Source organism: Dermacentor andersoni, chromosome 1, assembly GCF_023375885.2.
Source record: "Dermacentor andersoni chromosome 1, qqDerAnde1_hic_scaffold, whole genome shotgun sequence".
NCBI classification, from domain to species: domain Eukaryota; kingdom Metazoa; phylum Arthropoda; class Arachnida; order Ixodida; family Ixodidae; genus Dermacentor; species Dermacentor andersoni.
In genome coordinates this window covers 371,064,381-371,087,562 of record NC_092814.1, presented here as the reverse complement: position 1 = coordinate 371,087,562, position 23,182 = coordinate 371,064,381, and the positions used below count along the sequence as shown (strand labels likewise).

General features: G+C 43.7%; 1 protein-coding gene across 1 annotated transcript in view; it reads left to right on the top strand.

Annotated features, from left to right (window-relative positions):
* Positions 1-23,182, top strand: part of Sply (Sphingosine-1-phosphate lyase) — a 108,935-nt gene that overhangs the window by 33,992 nt on the left and 51,761 nt on the right. The window contains exons 4-5 of the mRNA XM_055063930.2: positions 14,057-14,308; positions 18,943-19,034. Coding sequence (XP_054919905.2) covers positions 14,057-14,308; positions 18,943-19,034 — 344 coding nt within the window. The remainder of the gene's footprint in view (positions 1-14,056; positions 14,309-18,942; positions 19,035-23,182) is intronic.

Below are 23,182 nucleotides of genomic sequence, written 5' to 3'. Positions count from 1 at the left end.
TTCGGACTGATCGCCGCGACGAGGACTTTTTTCTGTCATGCGACGTAGATTTTTCGGTCGTTGGTGCTTTCGCCAGAAATTTGTGGACGGGGCATCAGAGGTCGCGCATCTGCTGAACCTATTAGTCGCACATGTGTACAGGGCTGGTTGATTGCATTGATGACGCGGTAGCACTGTGCATTTAGTGAGCCACAGCGACATGGATACTCATTTGAGTATGCCCCTCTGGTGTAAAATGGGGTGTTGTTGACATGCTTGTTCCTGCACTGTACTCAAACCTATAATTCGCTCGTAAGTGCATCGGGGTGCACTCATTGCGTCAGCCGAGAAGTTGCTATGGTGTAAATACCTGTCTGACATGAAGAAAGGACAGCTTCTCGGCTCACGTGAATTCGCGTGGCATGGGACGAGGGGCTCCTTCACCTGTGGTGGCCAACCATGCGCATTTATCGCGTGGGGTGGAATGAAGGTGAGAGGGACACTTAGAATCTGGACATCTTGGTGGCTGGTCATGTCAGAGCCTTGAACGAATGCGACTGAAGGATAGGAAGAAATGGACAACACGCGAGTCGCATCTACCACATCATTCTGCTTTGTCTTTGACCTTTTGTACGGCTGCTCTGATGGGCACATGTATGGCTTTCTGTTGCGTAGCACGATTTCGCAGGGTCAGTTTTCTGCTTTCAGCAAACGCATTCCGATGTGGTTGGAGCATATTAGAAAGAAAAGTCACAGTTTCGCTCGAAAGGCAAAGCATTGATTGCTATAGCAAGTTATTAGACCCCTGTTAGAATCACTAAGGATAGTAGTTTTATTGGCTGTATAAACTGCTGTAAACATTCGCTTACACTGGTGCCATGCGCACACATACAAACGTGAACACAGCTGACTCTTTGACTGCGGGCACTCATTGCCAGGATGGTGACGCGATGAAGAGCGGTGGCAGCGGTGAGAAAATCCCCCCTCCCTCTGCGCTCGCATGAAGACTGCGCCGTGCATACTCCACACGCTTCTCCCTTGCGCGTGCATGATCAAGCTACCATCCTCGGCTCACCCTACTGCCCTAGCATGCTTTTCCTTTCCCCTACAACACATGGCCTGCAGTCGCAATGTTATCACACTTAGACTTTATAGGGAACATCATGGCGAAGGCAATGGAGGAAATTCATCTAGAGTGCCTATATGATTGCTATAGCAAAAAAAGAAGAAAGCTCTGCTTGTGCACTTGATTTAGGGTTACATTAAAGAACTCCTGATGGATATGATCCGGAGCCCTCCACTACAGCTTCCTTCATAGCTCCACAGCGTCATTATGACCTTAAACCTCATGAATCGCAATATTTTTTTTTTCTATACCTGCTTTCAAATCTATCTCTTCAAGTTGACTAATGGCACAGTTAATTTCATTCCATCATTTGGCCCACATCTGTTAGTGTTCGAGGTGTCGGAATGAATGGCTTGTGCGTGTGTCTCGGCACGGGGGTAAGGGAACGTTTCCATCGCTACCGCTGTGCCGTTATGCTATGCCGACCAAGCCCCAGCTATGCGTGCGCTAATTAATAAGCGCTTCGCTTGTTCAAGTGGCATAGGTGTGCATAAGGTTACCCACTAGAAGGTAGGGGGGAAGGGCCATTTCAGCTCACCCCATCTCGACGCAGCGACTTTCGTCAAACTATAGTGTACTAGCACACTTTAGTCAAAAAAACCCGCCCAATTCCCATGCAATTGCCGCTGCCTCGGAGAGCACAAAGTTGCCGCACATTAAAAAGAAATAGCACAGTCTCACCCGAAAAGGGAAGCATCGATTGTGATAGCAAATTATTAGACAGCTATGTGAAGTAAGGATAGTAGTTTTATCAGCCGTGTAACCTTTGCAAAGATTCAGCTGAGGAGTACTTCAGTTTGGGCCAGTTGGTGGCGACAACCAGCTCAAATAAACAAGTATGCAGGAGACACAGACAGGATCAGCGCTTTACCAGCAGCTGAAACTTTATTCGGAAGGCCATGCTTTAATATGTCTTATCGCAATTGTCATGACAGTCTTTATCGTGAAGGTAAAAACACCCATGCTCCTGGGCAGAAGAAATCATTGCGTGGCACAGCCCAGAGTGAACATGCCAAAGCAGACAATGTCTTATCGCTAGCAGGAAGCAGGCACTCGATCATAATTTGGTATGATGTGACAATGTATAAAACGTTTTAGTATCTTTAGTATAAAGATACTAAAATCACTATAAGGAAAACCACCCGATCTTTGAAGGCGCTGTAATAAGGGTGACCATGCATAAAGGACTTGATATGAAAAGTGGCGTCGTGCCAAGATTACATGCGGTGATGAGCAAACAAAACAAACAAATCAGCAAATTGGCAGACCTGCATTTGGACGCTCGAAGGAAATAAGTTCAAAAAGCAAACACAGGTACGTTGGAAATCTCTTTTACACCGAGAATCCACAAACCTGCCTGCCCTTTTTGAGCTATTGTTTCAGAACAACGTGCATGGCAAGACATTGTAAGGCGTTTCCTGTTGGATCTTTACCCTGCGATGACCCCTTCTGTGTTGGCAGTTCGCTGGAGGTAGTGAAGTCTTGGAGGGCACGAGAAAATATCCTGGTCCTACGACCTTTTCGATCGGCATAGAACTTTATTGCTCAGTGCCCCATCCGGAACTTTTTCGTGCTGTTAGAAACATGATCAAGGAGTTGGGGGAAGTAGACTTTCAAAATGGGTCCGGCATCAGCCGTAAAAACTTCATTACCTTAATGAAACTTTACCTTTGGTTCACTGTTCTCAACTTTGAAGACAAACATAACATGCAAAAAGCCGGCATTTGGTTTTCCTGTCGCCCCTATTTAGTGCGATATTTTTCGTCACGTGTAGATCAGGACATCCACGCTTGTCTGAAAGATTCCCGAGTGGTTGAACCTTTTAGATATGCTGACAATTTCTTAGCATTGATGACAGCTGTTCCTGACTCTGACCTTGAAAGCATTATTGATTGTGTGATAAAGCATGTCTAACAAGTATGGCAGTGGTCTGAGGTTTACGCTTGAGAAGCCTGCCGACAACTCTATCCAGTTTGTAGATTTATGCCTGCGTTTTAGTGAGGAAAGTGTTTGCTGGATGTACAACTCTAGATCCGCAAAAGGCGAAGTACCTTTTGACTGCAGTGTACTTTCGACAGTCCGCACTCGAAAACTATCAAGAGAGGGATTGCCAGGACTTGCCTCAACGCCTCGTTATATAAATACTGCTGGTATCTACTACAATTAAGCTTCTCGTCCTAGGTTAACCGATTGACGTGTTCCGGCTACCCATCCTATGAAGGAGAATGTTCTTCAGGAAGTAAAACACCCCAAACGGGAAAGGAATAGAATTGACAAGAAGTGAGTGCATGTAATTCCTTACCTTCACAGAATATCGCTTACATCAAAAAAGTAGCCACAAGGTATCATGTTCTGCTGAGCACGAGGTCGTGGGATCGAATCCTGGCCACGGCGGCCGCATTTCGATGGGGGCAAAATGCGAAAACACCCGTTTACTTAGATTTAGGTGCACGTTAAAGAACCCCAGGTGGTCGAAATTTCCGGAGTCCTCCACTACGGCGTGCCTCATAATCAGAAAGTGGTTTTGGCATGTTAAACCCCATAATTGTTTTTTTTAAAGGTATCATGTTAACATAGTATTTCCTGCCCCAATGAAGCTGTCTAGGTTTGTTCCATAAGCAACAGAAAGCTGAAAAAGAAAGAAAGCATAAATAAGCCCACACACAAAACTTTGTCGATTGTAAATTAGGGGTTGTATATAAAATCCCGCTCAGTTGCGGACGGAAGTACATCTGCCAAAAAGGCCGGTGTTTTAATGACTGGGCACGTGAGCACAAGTTAAATATAAGCAACAAATCCAGCCACTTGGGTGATCATTTTCTAATATGTGGGCACGCACCTGTGTTTCAGAGAAGTAGGTTTTTGAAAACAGCAAATGACAGATTGGAAAGAGCAATAATTGAGGCATTTTTAATCGGCAAAGCTGGAGGCACATGTGTAAGCGAGCCATCAATACTTCTCTCCAAAGACGAGCTGGCTTTTCTCGATGGTCACCCATGAGTTGGTGTTCTTTATATAGTTATGTTTATGGGTGTTTTTTGTGGTTTGATTATTGTTTGAGTAATTCAACAAAAGGTGGTTTTCACTCTCTGTTTGAGAACATTTCTTCTTTTTTGTCCACCTTTCCGAGTATGGAAATAAATTGTACTCCATTTGTTTTGTTCTTTGTTTTATTTTGCCACCCTTAAAGTGTGTAACTGCTTCAGCTAGGTGCTTGCTGCCGATATCTGTTTTTATCCCCCTGAACACTTTTTCCTTTGTTTGCTCTTTGTCCCCACATGTAATCTTGTGAATGCTGTCACTTTTCATGTTGAATTCTTTCAGCATTGTCATCCTTGCAGTGCCTTCGTAGATCGTGTGGTTTTCCTTCTAGTGATTTTAGTATCTTTTCATTTCCATCTGGCAAGTGACTTTACACATTATCAAACCATACCAAATTGTGATGGAGTGCCTGCTTCCTGCTAGTGATAAAGCTTTATCTGCTCTGGCATGTTTTCTCTGGACTGTGCCACGCGATGATTTCTTGTGCCCAGGAGCCATGTATGTTTTTACCTTCAAGATAAAGAGTGTGACATTTTAAAGGGGTGTTTTTAAAAAGTAATATTTCATTTGCGAGTAAAGTGCTGGTCCAGTGTTTGTGTTTCTTGCAACCTCCTTTATTTGCAGTTTGTAAACATTTGCTTACTAACTAAATTAACAAGTATGGTGTCACGCACGCACAGGCAAATATGAACACATCGTACGTGATGACTGGAGACACTCATTCTCAAAACGCTGGCGTGAGGAAGAGCGGCAGCAGGAGAAAACGCATTGCCCTTAGTGTTGCCTCTCGCTTCAATGCGAACTAAGTGGTGATAACACAGCACACACGAAGCCGTCAGCCATCTGCGAGCCTAGACTAGAGTGTACTAGAATGGGGGATTGGGTGATGCAAAAAACGCTAAAATTGTGGTGGCGCTGCCATTGCCTTATCCTGTTGTTCCGGCTGTTTTGGCTGAGGCTATCTCGTAGGCCAGGTCACTGTCATCTGCTTGATGCTCCACCGTTCTTGCATCACTTTGGTTGTTTCCGTCACTGTTTCTCCATTTTCTTTATAACATGTCTGTGGGAAATACAATAACTGTTTTCGCCACTGAGTAGCAAAACTGAATACAGGGGCGCGATCGGAGATCGTTTAGACCAATCGCATGAGGCAAAACTGAATGAAAACTGAATCTTCATTTCGAACAATGATCTCCAATCGCGCCCCAGGAGAGTGAAACGCCTGTCAAAGCTCCATGCAGCTGTGGTAGGGTATCCGACACGACAAGCATCCGTCTGGTGTGCAGGGCTGCTCATTCAGGTGAAGGCGATGATGGCTCCACGAACTTTTCAATAAAAAACATCTTAGTGGGGAGCCCACGCTGGACCACTCCCCCTACACTCTGCGTAGACTCTGCACCCACCGCAGATTGCTTTCAAGATAGGGCCAGCAGCCGCTCTCAGCCACGCCATACGAATCCGCCACCGAAATAGAACCCCCCCCCCTCCCCTCCTGCTTAGCGCGCGATGGAAGATGGCGCGCTTCCTGCCTGCCTTTCTACGTTGCGCGCGAGATCAAGCAATCATCCTTCTTGGCGCACCACTGCACGCTTTCACTCGTACCCACAGCATAGGGCATGCGGTTGCGAGGCACTTATCGCACTTGGGCTGCTTGGACTTGTACGAAATATCACTGTGATGACGATGGAAATGCGCCTGGAATGCCTGTATAATGGCTATCGCAATAAAACGAGACGTTGCGACAGTGACAAAAGTAATAATAATAATAATACAAAGGTGCATTAAAGTTGATTGAAGCTACATGCTCTCGGCACTTTCTACCAGACGCAGTGCACCTGTAGCGGAAAGGTAGGCAGGTAGTTTCTCTTGCAGGGCAGTCTTCTATGAATTTCACCAGTGGTCCATTTGCGCCCTTCCTCATTGACCTAGGGGAAGGGGTGCAATTTCTCTCCTACCTTGTGCGCACATATGGCAAGCGGAACCCTGGCATGGGAGGGATGATGGTATGGAGGTGAAGTTTTCGTTCGATGATGCCAGCTAGTAGTCTGACCTAAAGTGGCGGCATCACTGGACGAGGGCTGATGTGGGGCACTGTTGGTGTGGCGTGGTCTCAGCTGTTGCGTAACCGAACCAGGACGGGCAGGGAGGACACCAGATGAGCATTTAACAACAACCACAAGAACAGCGAGCTGCAATGGAACCGTGGCTTCACTCTGTTATGATTGGTTCATGGGGTGTAACATCCTAAAGAAACACTGAGCCTATGAAATATGCTGCAGGTTATGTCTGTGTTCAATTCGACCATGCATCTTAAATTCCATATTGTGCTCTTAAATCTAAATACACGGGCGTTTTGGCAAGATTATTGTAAATGACCTGCACTATTCATAACATTAGAATTTTCGAGAACACTTTTTTTTCCTTTTTTTGTGTTTGAGATACAGTTGCATGTGTTTAATAGAGTTTGTGCACGGTCAGAAATTATCTGGAGTTCAGTAATCACTGCTCAGTGTGGCTGGAGTGTGTTCAACAGCAGCCATTTCAGGGAGCAGAAGGGCTAGCCGTACACCCCTTTCCTCCCTGAGCAGTTACGTTGTCTGGTATATACTGTTGGACTGAATGGTAATGTAGAAAGCCTATACAACTAGCATTCATTGTTTAGTGAATGAATCGAACAGCATCTGCACTACATATGATGGTCCTTGGGCCTCATTAGGTGGCTGTTTCACCGAAAGCCACCTCGTTTTTTGCCCGATATTGGTTCCTGTAAAGCACCACACTGATTGATGTGAAACGAAATGCTTTGTATATGTTTGTTTTCTAACACCTGTTTTGGCCATAACGGTCATTGCATCTCAACATACGCGTGTGCACAGTCTCAAGGAGTGGCTGTCCCATGCACCTGACCTGCAGTAGCAGTGTCTCCTGACCTCGCATGCATGAGCTTTTGGTGTAGATCATTCGTTGAATTGTCTTTAGCTATCCTGCGCATCATACCAGAAGTGCTTAAGTGCTGTTTCTCAGTAACGTAGGTATACTAGCTGTGTGTTGCATAAATAAAAGCACCAGGTATATCCCTTACAAAAATCGTTACAGTTCTGTCGCGTTTCCAATGACATTTTGTTGCGTTTTGCAGACTTTATATTGAAATGCAGTTGATTGCCATATATGCTTTTTGCAAGATGTGTGTGACCTAGCTATACCGCTGTTTGATTTCAGCTCAAATTTCGCATGGAGGTAGCATTTTGCAGTCATTATCATGATCATCACAGTCAATTTTTAAAGCACATTGGTGGGTTAGTTGGTTGTGATTCACGATAACATAGAGCAGTGCGACTGGATTGGACAGAGAAGCATTTTGACACACACACACTGCGTCAAAATTATCTGTCCATGTTGCACTGCACTGTGTTATCATCAATCTATGTCCACTGCAGGATGAAGGCCTCCACCAGAGATCTCCAATTATTTCTGTCTTGTGCCAGCAAAGCCCACCTTTTGTCAGCAAACTTCCTAATTTCATCGTACCACCTAAAATTTTCGATTCTGCTACAACGGAACCGTCACAGTTGGCTTGAAAAGTCTTGAAGGGACGTGCACCGTAACGTCCCGCAATGGTGCTTGCATTTAATGTACATAAGGCGAAAAACGCTATTCTAAAACTGTCTAGTGTCTCTGTTGGCAGTTGCGCTTGCTTCCTGGTGGTATGGTAGCAGTGCTTTCGATTTCCTCTATCTCCTCCAATAATAAAGCATTGGAAAGATTCTTTTGGTAAAACGACTCCTTGACGGCATTTTAGAACTTCCAGTGTATAACTAAAATCTCAATGGGGCTTGGTGAGGGACCCTTTAATTACTCTTTGGAGTCGTCTGCTAGCTTTCAGTGTGTATACATGCTTTTGGTGTATGTGTATATGGTGTAGGTGTATTTTACAAGTGAAGACTGTTTCATGTTTTCAGCACATTCATAATAGCTGATAATGGCTGATCTGATAACTGCCACGCGTTATACGAGTGGCCGACTAGTCGATTGTGAATCAGCAGCTGTGCTGTAGTTGATAGGCCTGCAGAGGCTCAGTCGTGCTTCGAGAAAGCGGACGCAGAATCTCGAAAAAGCGGCCTGCACCTCCCCCCTTCGAATGTTCAGAAACGCTAGATCAAAATTATTCCATACACTCAACTATGGCATTCCCCATTGCCCCCTGTTCAGATTCTGGTTGTTAAAATTAGTCGGCAAAAACTACCGATATTTTATGCCGAGCAATATAAGTAAACCAATTGTTTCTCGTGGTGTCTGTGTTCTTAGCAGTCTCACAGCCTATAGGAAATCCACAGCAAGATTGGGTACTTGATAGGGGTGTGGCTAATGTCGTTTGCCATGTCGCACCGGGGCTAAAATGTTCAACCAGCTTAAATGGAAATATTGAGTAAAATTTTTTTTTCACAAAAATGCATAATAAACCATTTGAATACAAGCTGCATGCATTCACAATTACTCAATAAACTGTTGAAGTGGTGTGGCTAATTTCACTTGAGCTTACGACCTGACAGTCTAGGCTACGTGACATCCAAATAAAGGGTTCTTCAATCACCTAAGACATGCCATTCATCCTTCTGTACTTCGCCCCATTTCCAGGAGTCGAAGAGATGCCTCTGTTAACGTCGGAAATAACGTCGGAAAACAGCCTAGCGCAGCTCAGTTAAAACTTCAGATATAAAACCCAGATGACTTTCTTTCTCGCCGTCATTGTGCTTTGTTTTGTTTATGTAAAGTTATCAGACACATTCTTTTCGTTTGCTGCGAGCTACCTGTCCGCAATAGTACATAACTTCTAGAGATGCTAAGCAGTGCCACATATCCACAAGCATTTCACGGCGATTTGCAGCATATCGACATATCTGTGGCATTCTTCATGTTTGTTAAAATGTCTGTGGAAGTTCTATGACCACGCTCAGTAGCTATGGTGTTGGGCTGCTGAGCACGAAGTCGCGGGATCGAATCCCGGCCACGGCGGCCGCATTTCAATGGGGACGAAATATGAAAACACCCATGTACTTAGATTTAGGTGCACGTTAAAGAACCCCAGGTGGTCGAAATTTCCAGAGTCCTCCACTACGGCGTGCCTCATAATCAGAAAGTGGTTTTGGCACGTTAAACCCCATAACTTAATTTTTTTTAAGTTCTAGGACCAAGGCAACAGCTCCTTGCATTTTCGGAAACATGATAGATAGGAATAAATTCACTAATCTGCGTGCTAAATGTGATGGTGAATTTACTTTTCTAGTTTATAAAATGCATTTGATAATCTTAACGTAGGGAGTAAGCGGTTGTTGGCATGCTCGTTGAGCGTTATATCTATGTGACTTCTACAGCCTGCGCTGCGCCTCCCTCTGATTTCGTGTTTCATCTGCTGAAAATGGAGGCAGCATAAAAATTTGTAATGCCAAAGCGTTGCGCTCCCAGAACTTCATTACTTTTGTGCCAGTCATCTGTAACAGAAGCTATGGGAGCCTCTAAATTAATGAAGAGTGAAATTATCTTCATTGATCTAGGGGCTCCAGTGTCTGCATCTCAAATTAGCATCCGTTTTGTTTGTTCTACTTCATGTCAACTCTGGTCTGTCGTTTTCACTGACCAATAACCATTGACTGTTTCCACGACCGTGTAAAAATGAAGGTAGCAACGATACTACTACTACTACTACTAATTATGATGATGGTGGTGATGATTATTATTATTATATAGGAAGAAGAACAATAATGGAAACTTTACGCCAGATCCAACGTACTGTTTGAGTCTATGTGAATGTTGCTTTGTGTTTATAGAGAAGTTTTCATAACCCGCTGCAGTGGCTTAGCAGCTATTGTGTTGCGCTGCTAAGCACGAGATTGCAGGATCAAATCCCAGCCGTGGCGGTTGCATATCAATGGGGGCAAAATGCAAAAACACCCATGTCCCGTGCATGGGGGTCATGTTAAAGAACCCTGGTGGCCAAAATTTATCTGGAGCCCCCACTATGGTGTGCCTCATTAGGCTGTTTTAGCAGAACGGTTTTGACGGTCCGCTCCGCTCAGCGGGCTAGCGGAAGCGCAAGTGCGCATGCGCGACCCGTTCAGCTGTGAGCGGGCGAGCGGACGGGGGCCCCCTCTCCGCTAGAAAGCTTTCTCAGCGGAGCGCGGCGAGCGCGTCAAGCGGGTCTAGCGAAGCAAAATGGCGGCCCCCAGTGCTGCTGGCCCGTCAACGAGCTCGTTTGAATCGGGATTTGTAAAGCGCAAACCTAGAGTACACTTTAGGAGACACGAAGATCTTCTACTTCGGGAGGTTGTGGCCATGAACCCGTTCCAGAACCCTGCCATGTGTGCACGTTTGTTTATGCGGACCACGTTTTAGGTGTACTGAAAGAGCAAAAAACCTTGTCTTGGCTACAACACAGCGTAACGGCTTTGTTAATGTAAGGATTATATATATATATATAAGAAATGAAAATGCAATGCATTGCGTGAAATGCCTTCAGACATTTGAGTAATTCCAGACATATTATTTTATTGCGGCAATTCTTGCAACTTGAGTATTATGTTCATAGCGGTTCTACCTTCTGCGGCAAGGTGGCGCGTCAGGCGAGCACATGCCTTTCGGACGCAGCCGGGCGCTCCGCTAAAACTGATTCTTCGTCCGCCGCTCCGCTAACTGTGAGCGGGTACGCGAGAGCGGAGCGGACCGTCAAAAACGTTCTGCTAAAACACTCTATAATCAAATCGTGGTTTTGGCATGCAAAGCCCCAGAATTCAATTCAAATTCAACAGTTTTCATATTTTAAATATGTGGCATGGCTGTCGATTTTATGCAGATTGCCGGTAGAATCCACATTCTGTGGCTTACTGATCGTAATTAAAAAAAAATATTACCATAAATGAAATCTTCAATCTTCTAGGCGAACTTGAGTGGACTCTGGGCTCGGGCTTACGTATACTGAGGCGTAGTGCCCCATATATACTATTCAGGGTCTTTCTTTTCCTTGTGCCACCTGCATTGCCGTTGGCTGAGCGTCATCACGTCGTCACAAGTGATAAGTCATTCTACTCGATACAGAGAAGCCAACATGGTGAAAACAAGCTGTTGTTCCATCGCTATTGGCAAAGGCGCATTGCCACCATGACAGCAGTAGCACATGCTTGTTCACGCTAGGCTGACCTGATACCGACAAGAGAACGACAAGACGACATGAATCTATGCAGGCACCAGCGATTTATGTGGAATGTCTGGCACATGCATAAATTGCCAAGAAACTTGAATAATGGATTTAGATTCGATGACCGTGAACTGTTATTGCTCCTGTCGATACCATGCCACTGTTGTGCGTATCCCTATCCAATAAAATGTACACTCCTTTATTTCTTTCCGTTGGTGTTCCTGCTTAGTAACTGTCACTACACTGAGACAATATGGATATGTGACTCGCTGCAGTCCAGTGGCTATGGCGTTGTGCTTTTGAGGTCGCGGCGGTCGCATTTCGTTTGGGGTGAACTGCAAGAACGCCAGTGTCCCGTGCATTGGGGGCACTTTAAAGATCCCCTGCTAGTCAAAATTCATCCAGAGTCCCCTGCTGGTGTGCCTCATAATCATATTGTGGTTCTGGCATGTAAAACCCCACAACTTAATTAACTTAATATGGATATGTTGTCAGCTTTAAAATTTTGACCAAGACACGTGGTTGTTGCGAGATCCTGGCCTGGCCACATGGAAAATGATGTATAAAGCCAAAAAAGTAACAAAGTATTTGGCATATTTTTAATAACATCCAGTGCACTTTCGTGATTTATTTTTCTTATTTAGTTTGTTATAATAGTTTACTAAAATTAATGAAATACAGGAAGAGCTGGTTCTAATACCGTGCTGGAACTGTCATCAGGATTTCCCAGCAATTTTCTTTTGCAAAGCATTCATATACTGTAGAGCTTAATGAACTTAAGCTTTACAAAATATAGCTAGGAGGTGGATGGCTGGTAAATTCAAGCCTCACATTCCACAATGGACTGGCAGTAAACAGACACTGTTTTAAAAGACGAAAGCATTAGTCATCCTCCTTCCCCAATTTTTCATATAGCTTTCTTTAATTGGTGTAGTAACATACACCAGTGTTCCTCATTCTCACATCTTTTCATTGTGATAGCAATTATTTGAGGTGAATTTTTGCCATTGGTGTTGCCATGAGGTTCTGCATAAAGTCCAAGTGGGAAAGGATTGCATGCCGTATGCTCTGGGTGTGAGGAAAAGTGTGCGAGGGTGAGCCGAGAATGATGCGCACCTAATTTTGGAGGTCACGTGATCAAGTGCACACACAGGGGAGAGGAAGAGGTGTTCAGCGCGCAGTAATGTGCTGACGTGCATGCAAGTGGGGGCAGGCAAGCATGCGTCTCCGCATCTCCTCGTTTACCCCAACCGTGGCTGTGCATGACTGTCCGCGTGACTGAGTGTGTACGCAGCCCACGTGCCGTGCCTTGGAGGTAATCTGCAATGAAATAGCAACACTAAACTTAAGTGACCCGGCAGAGTAGGTATTCTTTATTCTTTATTTGGCAGACAAAGGCTGATTACTAAAGGTGAAAATGAAGGCTAAGCTTTTGCTTAATTCCTATCCCTCAATATGATGTCACAGATTTCAAGGTATTTTCTCATGCTTGCGCTGTTTGAGCACAGGAAGAGTTCTCGAATCTAGGTAGCTTGAGCGTCTGACTTTAATTTAGGATTCAGTTGAGTCTTATACCGATGAACAATTAACTAGACCCGAGTCAACATTGTTAAAGTCAATGTGAGGGAACTTTAAGGCAGCATCATCACCTGTCTTTAGTTTTTGTATCTTTTCTGGTTTACAAGCCATAGTAATACTGAACAATTAACTAGGCCTGAGTCGACGCTGTTAAAATGAATGTGCGGGAACTTTAATGCAGCGTCATCACGTGTACTTAGTTGTATCTTTTCCGGTTTACCAAGCCATAGTAATGTTGGCCATTTTATATTGCAGAAGCTTGATTTATGAATAGAACTTAACATAATTTCTGCTTTAGGCTTCCCATAACAGATCGGTTCATAATGCCTGGATATGATGAAGGGTCTTGTCAGGTAGCCTACCCTATGCACAATTTTGGTGGTAGCTGCATTTCCACTTGCTCGTGAAACCTAGAACAGAGAGACAATCTCAGCATATCATAATACTACAGCTACCTGTTAAGCAATGATTTGTCTTTCAGGAGCTGGCACTGAAGACTTCCTGGACTTTCCAGACATGTTATGTCAACATTTCTATTTAATATTTAGCGGACGATTTCTGTAACTAATGATAAAATGAAATATGTTAGGTGTAACGTTAAAGGACAGGAAGACAGTGGTGTGGATTAGATAGCAAACAGGGTTAATAACTAGTATTCTAGTTTACATTAAGAGGAAGAAATAGAGCTGGACTAGCCATGCAATGCATAGGACTGCGATAGCTGGCGGTCTATTGGAATTACGAACTGGGTACCAAAAGGAGGGAAGTGCACTCGAGGATGATAGAAAATTGGGTGATGTGGTGAATGAGAAAATTTGCAGGCAATGAGATGGCATCAGCTGGTGCAAGACAGGGGTAATTGGAAGATAGCTGGTAGAGGCCTTTCTTCTGCAGTCAACATAAATAGGGTGGTAATGGTCATTACATCATTTGTTGACTGGCATACAATGCACTGTTGTCATTGAGTTTTTTTATTGTCCTGAATATTCTTTTTTTTTCCCTTCTGCCTTCTGTGAAAACTTCGGTCTATTTTTCCTAAAAACTAACTTATGGAATGTTGCTTATCTGTCTTGCCCTTCAATTCAGTGAATGAGGTTCTGGCTCAAGGTAACTGGCCTTAATTGCTTTTATCGCATGTGCAGGATGCTATACTTGAAGGGATGGCGAAGAATGACTCACTCTGTCATGTCGAGTGGAAGAAAGGGGTGGTGTCTGGTGCCATCTACACAGAACATGACCCCAAGTTGGAGGGACTGATGGTATCAGTCTTTGAGCGGCACCTTCGCTCAAACCCATTGCATTCGGATGTCTTCATTGGTGTGCGCAAGATGGAGTCCGAGGTAATCCGGTGGTGCTGCAAGCTTTTCCACGGAGGGCCCGACAGCTGTGGATCGGTGAGTGGCATTTTTCTCCTTTCTTTCCTGCTTCTTATACACCTGTTTTAGCCCATGGTGCATGCTCATTACTGGAGATGAGCGTCCAAGAATGATGGTTACCAAGATTAGGTAATGTTAAACCTTCTTTTGTTTTTTATATGTATAATGTAATTATGGGATTTGTAAAGATACTTGTGCACGAGAGTGAACAAAAAGATACATTATCCATTTCCTGCGAAATATTGATTACCTGTGCTTAAAAACCTATCAATTTCTCCTTTCTTAGTATTCTCTTACAGGATGCACACAGAGGGTGACAATGATGGATTTGTTTATTGTTGCTGCCATAGGTACACACTCCACTTTATTTCACTGTTGCCTACATTCTCAAGTTTATGTGCTTGTGCTTTTCAAGTGTGTTTGCACGTTGGGCTTGTTGGTACGTCATACTGAAGGCAATAGGCATAGTGTACCTGACACAGGATAAAGAGAGCAATACAGATACAAGTATGTGTGAGCATGTGTCAGTGTTTCGCTTTCTGTTCAGTGTCGGGTGTGCTATGCCTATGGCCTTTAGTATTTCATGTGTGTGTATTTGTGTGTGCATATTTTTCTTTATTGCACCTGGAGTAGCATAACAAGCCTGTAGCTAGGCTAACCTCCCCAGTTATTAAGTGGAGTTTTGTGAAATATTGGTCAGCATACGTAGGTCACAATTTTGTTGCGATGCATATGCAGTCCAGACTACTGTACTAAGGATTCAAAGGAATACAAAGACTTGAAGTGTTCAACAGTGGGTTAACAGGGGAAGCTACAGGGCGGAGTCAACATGTTTTGTCGAGGGGCCTTGTCTTTTGTCGGGCCAACAACTGCTTTCATTGGCATCATTTTCAGCCATTGTAGTAGTCCAGTGGCAATGGCATTGCACTGCTGAGCTCGAGGTTACGGGTTCGATCCCAGCTGCGATGGCCGCCTTTCGATGGGAAGTGATGGGAACAAGAGAGATGGTGAAGAACCCTGAGCGCATAAGCAGGCCATATCAAAGTGATGCGCTTGTTTTCCCAGAAGGCAGGAAGTAATCAGATGATAGGCATTTCGCAGTGGAAAAAGATGATTTAAAAAAAGAAAGAAGAAAGTGTGTAAAAAGGTATTCGGTGAAGGGTAAGATGTGCCAATTGGAAAATAAATCAGTGACTACAAATACATGTTTTGTTAAATGTTGAGAGAAAGGAAAGCAGATTAACCAAATAAAATACTGCTATTAAATAGACTAAAAGACAATAACTATCAGTAATGGATGATATTAAATTAAAGGGCCCCTGAAACGGTTCGGACAAATTTTGTAGACGCGTACGGTACAGCTAAAGTTAATCATTCGCCAAAATTTGTGTGAAACGTCTCATATTAAGAGAGCTACGGACAATTACAAGTTATCCTCCTCCATAGTTATGCATTTTCTTCTCAACTTGTTTGCCGAGTGATCGGGGCTAAGCTTCGCCTTCACTGGCTCTGCATCATGATGGAACGTCGTGTTGTTGACTTCCAGTTTTCTAGGAACGAGCATGCGTAGCCTCTCCAAACTCTGCGCCAACTGCTTGGCAGTCGACCCCAAGCGAGGGCTATCAAGGCAGTATTGCTTTGTGAGCATTCTGTCGCAGTGCTGAACATGTCTGGTATTCCGCTAACCACAGGCGAGCTGGACGTTTTGACGGATGGCTGGAGGCATAAACTCAAGCTGAAGAAGGAACTTTAGCGTAAACATACGTGAGCGGCCTCATCGGTCTGCACGGTCCAGCCATCTGTTGTCACAGAGCTTAACCGGCCAAACAAAGCGCTAATATTGCTCTAACCAACTGTAAAACATTTTAAACATTTACAAAAACAATGTTTTAACGATTACACTCCTGCAAAAAATGTACACCAGTAGCAAAGAAGAATACATTTCGTTACTGCTACTGTGTGTGGTTGAGCTCTGTGCCACCAGGTGGCTGCACCATGCAGACCATTCATATTTGAGCTTCTGCTCATCCTGTGAAACAACATGGTCAAACGGCCAGACCCTGTCCCCTTGCGCTTGCGTTTACCCTAATACTGGACTCGCGAAATGCTATTACGTTAGTAATCTTCCGGTGTAAAGTGACGGCTGCAAACGTGCAAATCCTGGCGCTGATCAAATAGTGGCAGTCTGATACGCTGCAGCCAGTCCGCTCGTCTGCTGCCTTGCAGAGGGACACGACGTCACAGCTTGACATATTGCCATTTGCTACGTTTGCACTCCACAATGCAACAAAGTCGAATCATAGTGCTTGTGAAAAGACTGAGACCGACTCTGACTGTGGAGCTCTCATCAAAAAGGAGCTCGTTGTAACACAAGCAGACGACGCTTGCTGTGTGCCGGAAGTGCTTAAGTGTAGTGAGAAATAATTCGTGTGCATTCTCTTTCTGTTACTTTCTTTTTATAGAAGCAAATTAACTAACGTTCCAACTATTACGAACATCATTTGTTCACCATAAAGATGGAAAAATTATTGATGATGTGCCCTGGGCAGCCAGATGGATAGCTCGCCCTACTGACGTCATTAAGGCGATTTATGTCAAATGGGTAGGGGCGGCTGAAAATTCCGCCGAGCAGTGTCCTGCAATCGGCAGAGATGTACATTTTTAAAACCTTATAATAAATTACACGATTTACGCAGAGCACTTAGATGCGTCAATTAATGATCAGAAGGACCTACTGTAACGACTCAGTACGTTTGTAGAAAATCGTCAAAATCGTTTCAGGGTCTCTTTAAAGGAGAGAAACTAGTAAAAAAAAAAAAAAAAAAACCAACGTGCCTCTTAAAACCAAGGAATAAACAATAAAAAATAATGTGGATATGGTTGCCTCCATTCTGGCCAGATGTAAGACTGCCAAAAGGCTAAGCACTGCTGTTTATGTGCAAGTCTTGTAGACACCGAATTGGCTTCATGGTGCGAATAATGTGACAGTGAGTGTTCATAAGGCTCTTGTCCCGAGTCTAGCAGTCTAGATGATACAGCATCAGTTTCTTTCTTTTTTTTTTTGCTGTTTCAGTTAGGAAGACCAAAAATGCAATGTATTTTGTCCACCACTTTATTCTTATTCATGAGGATTATTTGTTATCCAGGCTGTCTGGGTGGCTGCTAGCTTTACCTTTAGTAGCATATCTATTGATTATGAATTGCTGTTCCTCTATTTTTTTTTTTTGACCACTGACTTTTTTTGAGATTGGGTGAGGGAACAAGCGCGAGTTAATGACATCTTAGTTGAAATCAAGAAAAATAAATGAGCATGGGCAGGACATGTAATGAGGAGGGAAGATAACAGATGATCATTAAGGGTTACGCACTGAATTCCAAGGGAAGGGAAGCGTAGCAGGGGGCGGCAGAAAGTTAGGCGGGGGGAATGAGATTAAGAAGTTTGCAGGGAGAACATAGCCACAATTAGTACATGACCGGGGTAGTTGGAGAAGTATGGGAGAGGCCTTTGCCCTGCAATGGGCGTAACCAGGCTGATGATGATGGTTTATAAAACAGTACTTTCTTTGAAATGATGGGTTTACAATGTCACGAAGCCGTTTTAATCCAGACGTTTAGGCAAATTTATGTATTAACCATCACTCCCATGCTGGCTGACAAAATATTGCGTAGGAGGTTTGTGCATCCCACAAGTAGGTCGCGGTAAGCATACAGATGTTTTTGTATTCACCTATTCATGCCCAGATGGAATTACAGGATTTTTTGGGACACGGACCGGAAGGTCGAACAGAACGGAGCAGAAAATGACCTCGGGCGCCTAGCCAAAGAATGCTGCACATTAATAAAGAACAGTGCCAGTTGTTATGGACAGATGAGGACCAGGTAGTCTTGATGAATTGGTGTGTGGAAAAGCAACATGGCTTTTGTGAATATATTTGCTTGTTGTTTCAAAGTTTAAATTTTCAGTTTAGAAGCAAAGTAAACACTTCCGTAAACATTCAGTTCAAAATAAGGAATTGCTTTAGCAAGGGCTGATTGAGAAGTATTTCTTTCTGGCATTATATTGTCAAATTCACGATGTCTAGTCAGTGTTCTGAAGAAGAATTCTTTACTGTAGCTTCTGCAGCAGAGTCATGTACACTATTAATACTGTTAGCATTACCTAACTTGCTGCCACGGTGACTGGCTGCTGAGCACAAGGTGTCATGAGTTCAATTCCTAGCCATGGTGGCGGCATTCCTATTGGGGTGGGATGCAAAAGTGCTCGTGTACCAATTTTTGTGCGCACTTTGCAGCATGTCAGGCTTTGAAAATTAATGCACAGCCCTTTACTGCAATTTTTCTCAAAGTCCCTGCATTGCTTTAGGACAATAAACCCACCATTCAATCGGTCTAGTGCTTTTTGGTGAACCAGTCAGTTGGTGGGATGAGCAGACTGACAGATGTTTTAGAACAGCTCAGTGTAGGCTATGATGGGGACACCTGTTTTGATCGCTTCGTATTAGGGCAGCGCTCGCCTCAGTGGGGTCCTTTGTCCTGTAATTGGCATAGAAAATTAAAGGTAATTGGTTTTGGGCTCTGATGCAAGGCTGCACTGTACTTCAGACAGTGAGCTTGCATTCTAGTGTGTAACATGCTATGTCTATTCTGTGCAGATGACCTCGGGCGGCACGGAGAGCCTGATTTTGGCCTGCAAGGCTCACAGAGACTACGGCTTCTTCGAAAAAGGCATTGTTTACCCTGAGATGTGAGTGCCTGCTCTAAAAATTTTCAGCTCCTTGTCAAGACTAACTGTTTGCATCATTTTACACACTGTTACAGGGATTGGGCAATGTGCAGTCAGATATTGATGCATTGAACTCATTTACGAGGGCGATTCAGAAAGTAATGCCTCCAAGCCCACTACTTTGCCATATTCTGAACTCTTTATCATTAATGCACTGATGTTTTAGCTATAGAATGTCACTTGCCTCACCTTACTATCTCTTCTCATTCCAGAGTAATTGAGCAATCCATGGCATGTAGTGGTGATGTCAGGTTGAAAGAGCAGGCTGTAATTAAATTTGTGACTGCGGAAGGCTGTGCACCCATCAAAATTTATCGCCATCTGACTGCAGTTTACGGGTATGCCTGTGTTGACATCAGCACAGTGAGGAGGTGGGCAAGGTCTGTGAAAAACCAAAATCCAGCCGCATCAAATCTCCAGGATCAGCACCAAAATGGACGGCCCGCAACAGCCTCTGATGAGGATCATCAACATCAGGTGGACGAGTTGATTTGGGGCAATTGCAGGATCAAGCAACATGAGATCGCAACAACACTCGCTATTTCCATTGGTTCAGTGAACCACATCATTAAAGGGAAACTAAAGTGAAAAATGATTTCTTTTGCATTAATAAATTATCGTTCTACAACACCAAAAACACCACTCTTACAACGATAAGACGTTTGGTAAGCCAGAAAAAGCGCAAAGACGAAATACGGGTGGCGACGCCTACTTAAGTTCCCGCACCTGGGGGCTGTGACGTCATGGATTTTGATGGCATCTTCTAGGGCCTACTAGTTATATATAGCGGTACAGATTGACTACATTGTGTTCTAAAGGAACCAAATATTAAACATGGCAAGTTTCGGGAACCTTTATTCAGCCAATGCGGCCCAAATGCGAAAACATACTTTGGAATCCCTGACGTCATGCTGACGTACCGGCGCTGGGGTTTCGGCGCGAAATTCAGATACTGATACTTGGAACTTCATTTTCTCATCTAATAATCAAACTATCTTTTTGAAATGACTGCCTGCAGGGTTATCAAACAATGCTGCATTAGTCTAAACTGATTTATTGTTTCGTTTTAGTGTCCCTTTAAGGAGCTTCTGCGTTGCAAGAAGATTTGCGCTCGTTGGGTATGCTTCCTCAACTCTCATGTCAGTTGTCATGGTTTGATGTGGCTGGATTGTGGTCTTTCACAGACCTTGCCCACCTCCGCACAGTGCTGACGTCAACACAAGCATCCCCGCAAACTGCAGTCGGACGGCGGTGAATGTTGATGGGCGCACAGCCTTCCGCAGTCAGAAATTCATGTACAGGCGGCTCTTTCAACTGGACGTCACCACTGGATGCCATGGATTGCTTGATTACTCTAGAATGAAAAGAGATAGGAAGGTGAGGCAAGTGACATTCTATAGCTTAAACTTCAGTAGATTAATAATAAAGAGTTCAAAACATTTGAAGTCCTATTGGCGAAGTAGTGGGCTTGGAGGCATTACTGTCTGAATTGCCCTTGTATTTACAATCTTGCCATATATCAAACACATTTAGAATGGAATGATGATGCAGCAAATAATAATGATAAATTTAGGTGTATCGAAGAAAAAATAATTATTCAGACCCAATGCACATCTTGCAATCTATGTGAAGTGAAGCTTTAATGAAGCGGTTAGTAAAATGCTATAATTTGCCCATTTCGTTCCTGCATCTTTGGCGTAAAGGAAACTGATGCATGCGCATGTGCTCTCACACACCCGTGCTGCTCAATGTGACACGTGACGATCATATTGAGGAGCTAGTTAGCTTTGGCATGATCAGAAGTGTTCGTGTGATTATGGCCTATAGGTTAGATCATCGGGCTGCTATGCTGCGGGGCCGAGGTTCGAGTTCACCATTGGGCATGTAATTCAATCGTTTTATGTTTAAGTATGAGCTTTCAGCAAGATAGCAGCAACACCCAGAAAGCACGGCCAGGAAAGCCTGGCAGGGTTCTCAAAGGAAAGTTCACTTTAAAAATGCATTCACAATATATATCAAACTTGCGATACTGCCAACCTGCCCTGGAAGATGATGCTTTGTATCCATTTCTTTCATGATAGCAATGATGCTCCCCCTAATCTTTCCATTCGATGTGTGGGAAGAAATTTTGCTCTGTGCAGAGACACTGAACTGGAGATGCAGTATTTCTGGAAATTTTGAGAAAAATTGAAAGTCCGGTAACAGTAGTTGATATTTATTATTCCAGCGATACAAAATAATTATTCTTAAATACATGTGATAATTGTGCAGAGAACACAAAGACAATGGAATGAACACCTTGTTCTCTTCTATAAAAGATTGCTAATCTGATAACTGAGAAAAAAGGTCACTCAGTGTCCGAGTCTTTCTTGCGTGACACACTCGCATTAGAATCAATTGTGGCTGCTTTCACATTCATATTTAATTGCACATAGGCGAGTTTTTGAACACGTTTACTTTTGAGCCTGTCGCGAAGCTTGTTACAAACATTTCCAAAGAAAGACCAGTTTCGTTCACAACTGGCAGACGTCAAAGGTATCTACATCAGCCTAGAAGCCATAGGTGTCAGCGGCTAATTAGTTCAAAGGTCTTGCCACTAGGTTGATGGTTCCACATGCTTCGTGAAGTCCCAGACGCCAGTCCTGGACCAAAACCCAGAGGGTGTTCTGTATTCTGCTATGTTTGAAAGCTATGCTGCATTTTCAAGACGAAACTGAAAGCATATAATGAAGACACTTGAAAACTGTACTGCCATTTTCTTGTCATCGTCACTTCTAAAATTGTATGCTGCACAGCAGAGAATGGCAAGTATAACTGCGCGTGGAAATTGTAGTGTTTTTTTTCTACTTTCTCTGTGCTGCAAAAAGGGAGAAAAAAAAAAAAGACTAAAATTATCCAGTTACATTGTTTGTCCACCTTTTAACAAAGATTTGCCACCTGTGTTTTGCAAATTATAAGTACAGTTGACGTCACAGATATAGAGACCACTGTATGTGAGAGGACAATGAATTTCCAAATGAAATATTGTTGCTTGCCACGTTTTCGTTGGCAAGGTGACTGCTTTCTGTAATGGATCTGTCAATGCTAATCCACCTTTGCGTGCGTGCAAGAGTAGTGACACAACAAATTTTATTGGCATTTCATGAGCTTGCCAGCAGAACACTGCAAGCCTCTGATTTCATACAATGCTGTACATTTGTGGAAACTCCTAAACAGCAACAAAGAAGCATTTCTTTACACTGGCATTCAGTAACAAACATTGTGTGAAATAATAGGCTTGCAGTGCTCCACTGCCAAGTTTATGAAACACCGAAAAGCCAAGCAACTGCTGAAAACATAGGAGCACAGGTCATATTACTGCGGTAGCAGTTATGTGGCAATCAACTGAGCTAGTTGGTGCTCATTCATTTGAAACTGTGCTGAGTGACACTAATCACAATAGGTGACACAAAGAGACACACCACACGGACAAGATTGCGCTTTCTCGTCCTGTGTGATGTGTCTGTGTATGTTGCTTACTGTGATTTGTGTCACTAAGCGCAGTTTCAAACGAGCAGTTATATGGAAACTCTAGGCGAATTTTTGCCCCCGGCATCACCATAATGTTCTTTATAAAGTCCAAGTGGGACCTCCTCCTCTGCTGTCCCCCTTGCGCTCTTTGCTATCTCCATCTTTCATATCCCGCTGCGCTCCACATTTGCTTTCATCCTTTGCTGTGCTGGTTCACTCGGTTACGAGAGACAACGCCGACGCTAGCCGCACGAACGGGCATCTAAGACCTGCACTCTAAAAAATTCACCTGCCTATTATATCTGCAGTCATGTTTTGTTCTTGCAAGTACAGTAATCCCAGTCACTGGTCTTCCAGGACCAGCAGCAAGTAATTTGAATGAATGAATGAATGAATGAATAAGTGAATGCAGTAGGAAAAGTATGTAACCAGTTATAAAAACAGTGGAGTAAACAATGCTTTGGAAAATGTTAGGTGGTGCTGTAACGCTTAGTAAGGTGATACGATAATTACAGGCTGTTATATCAGCTTTTACACAATGCTTTTCCCAGTAATTGCAGTTGCATACCATGTATCAGTAAGGCTTTTTCTCATATGCT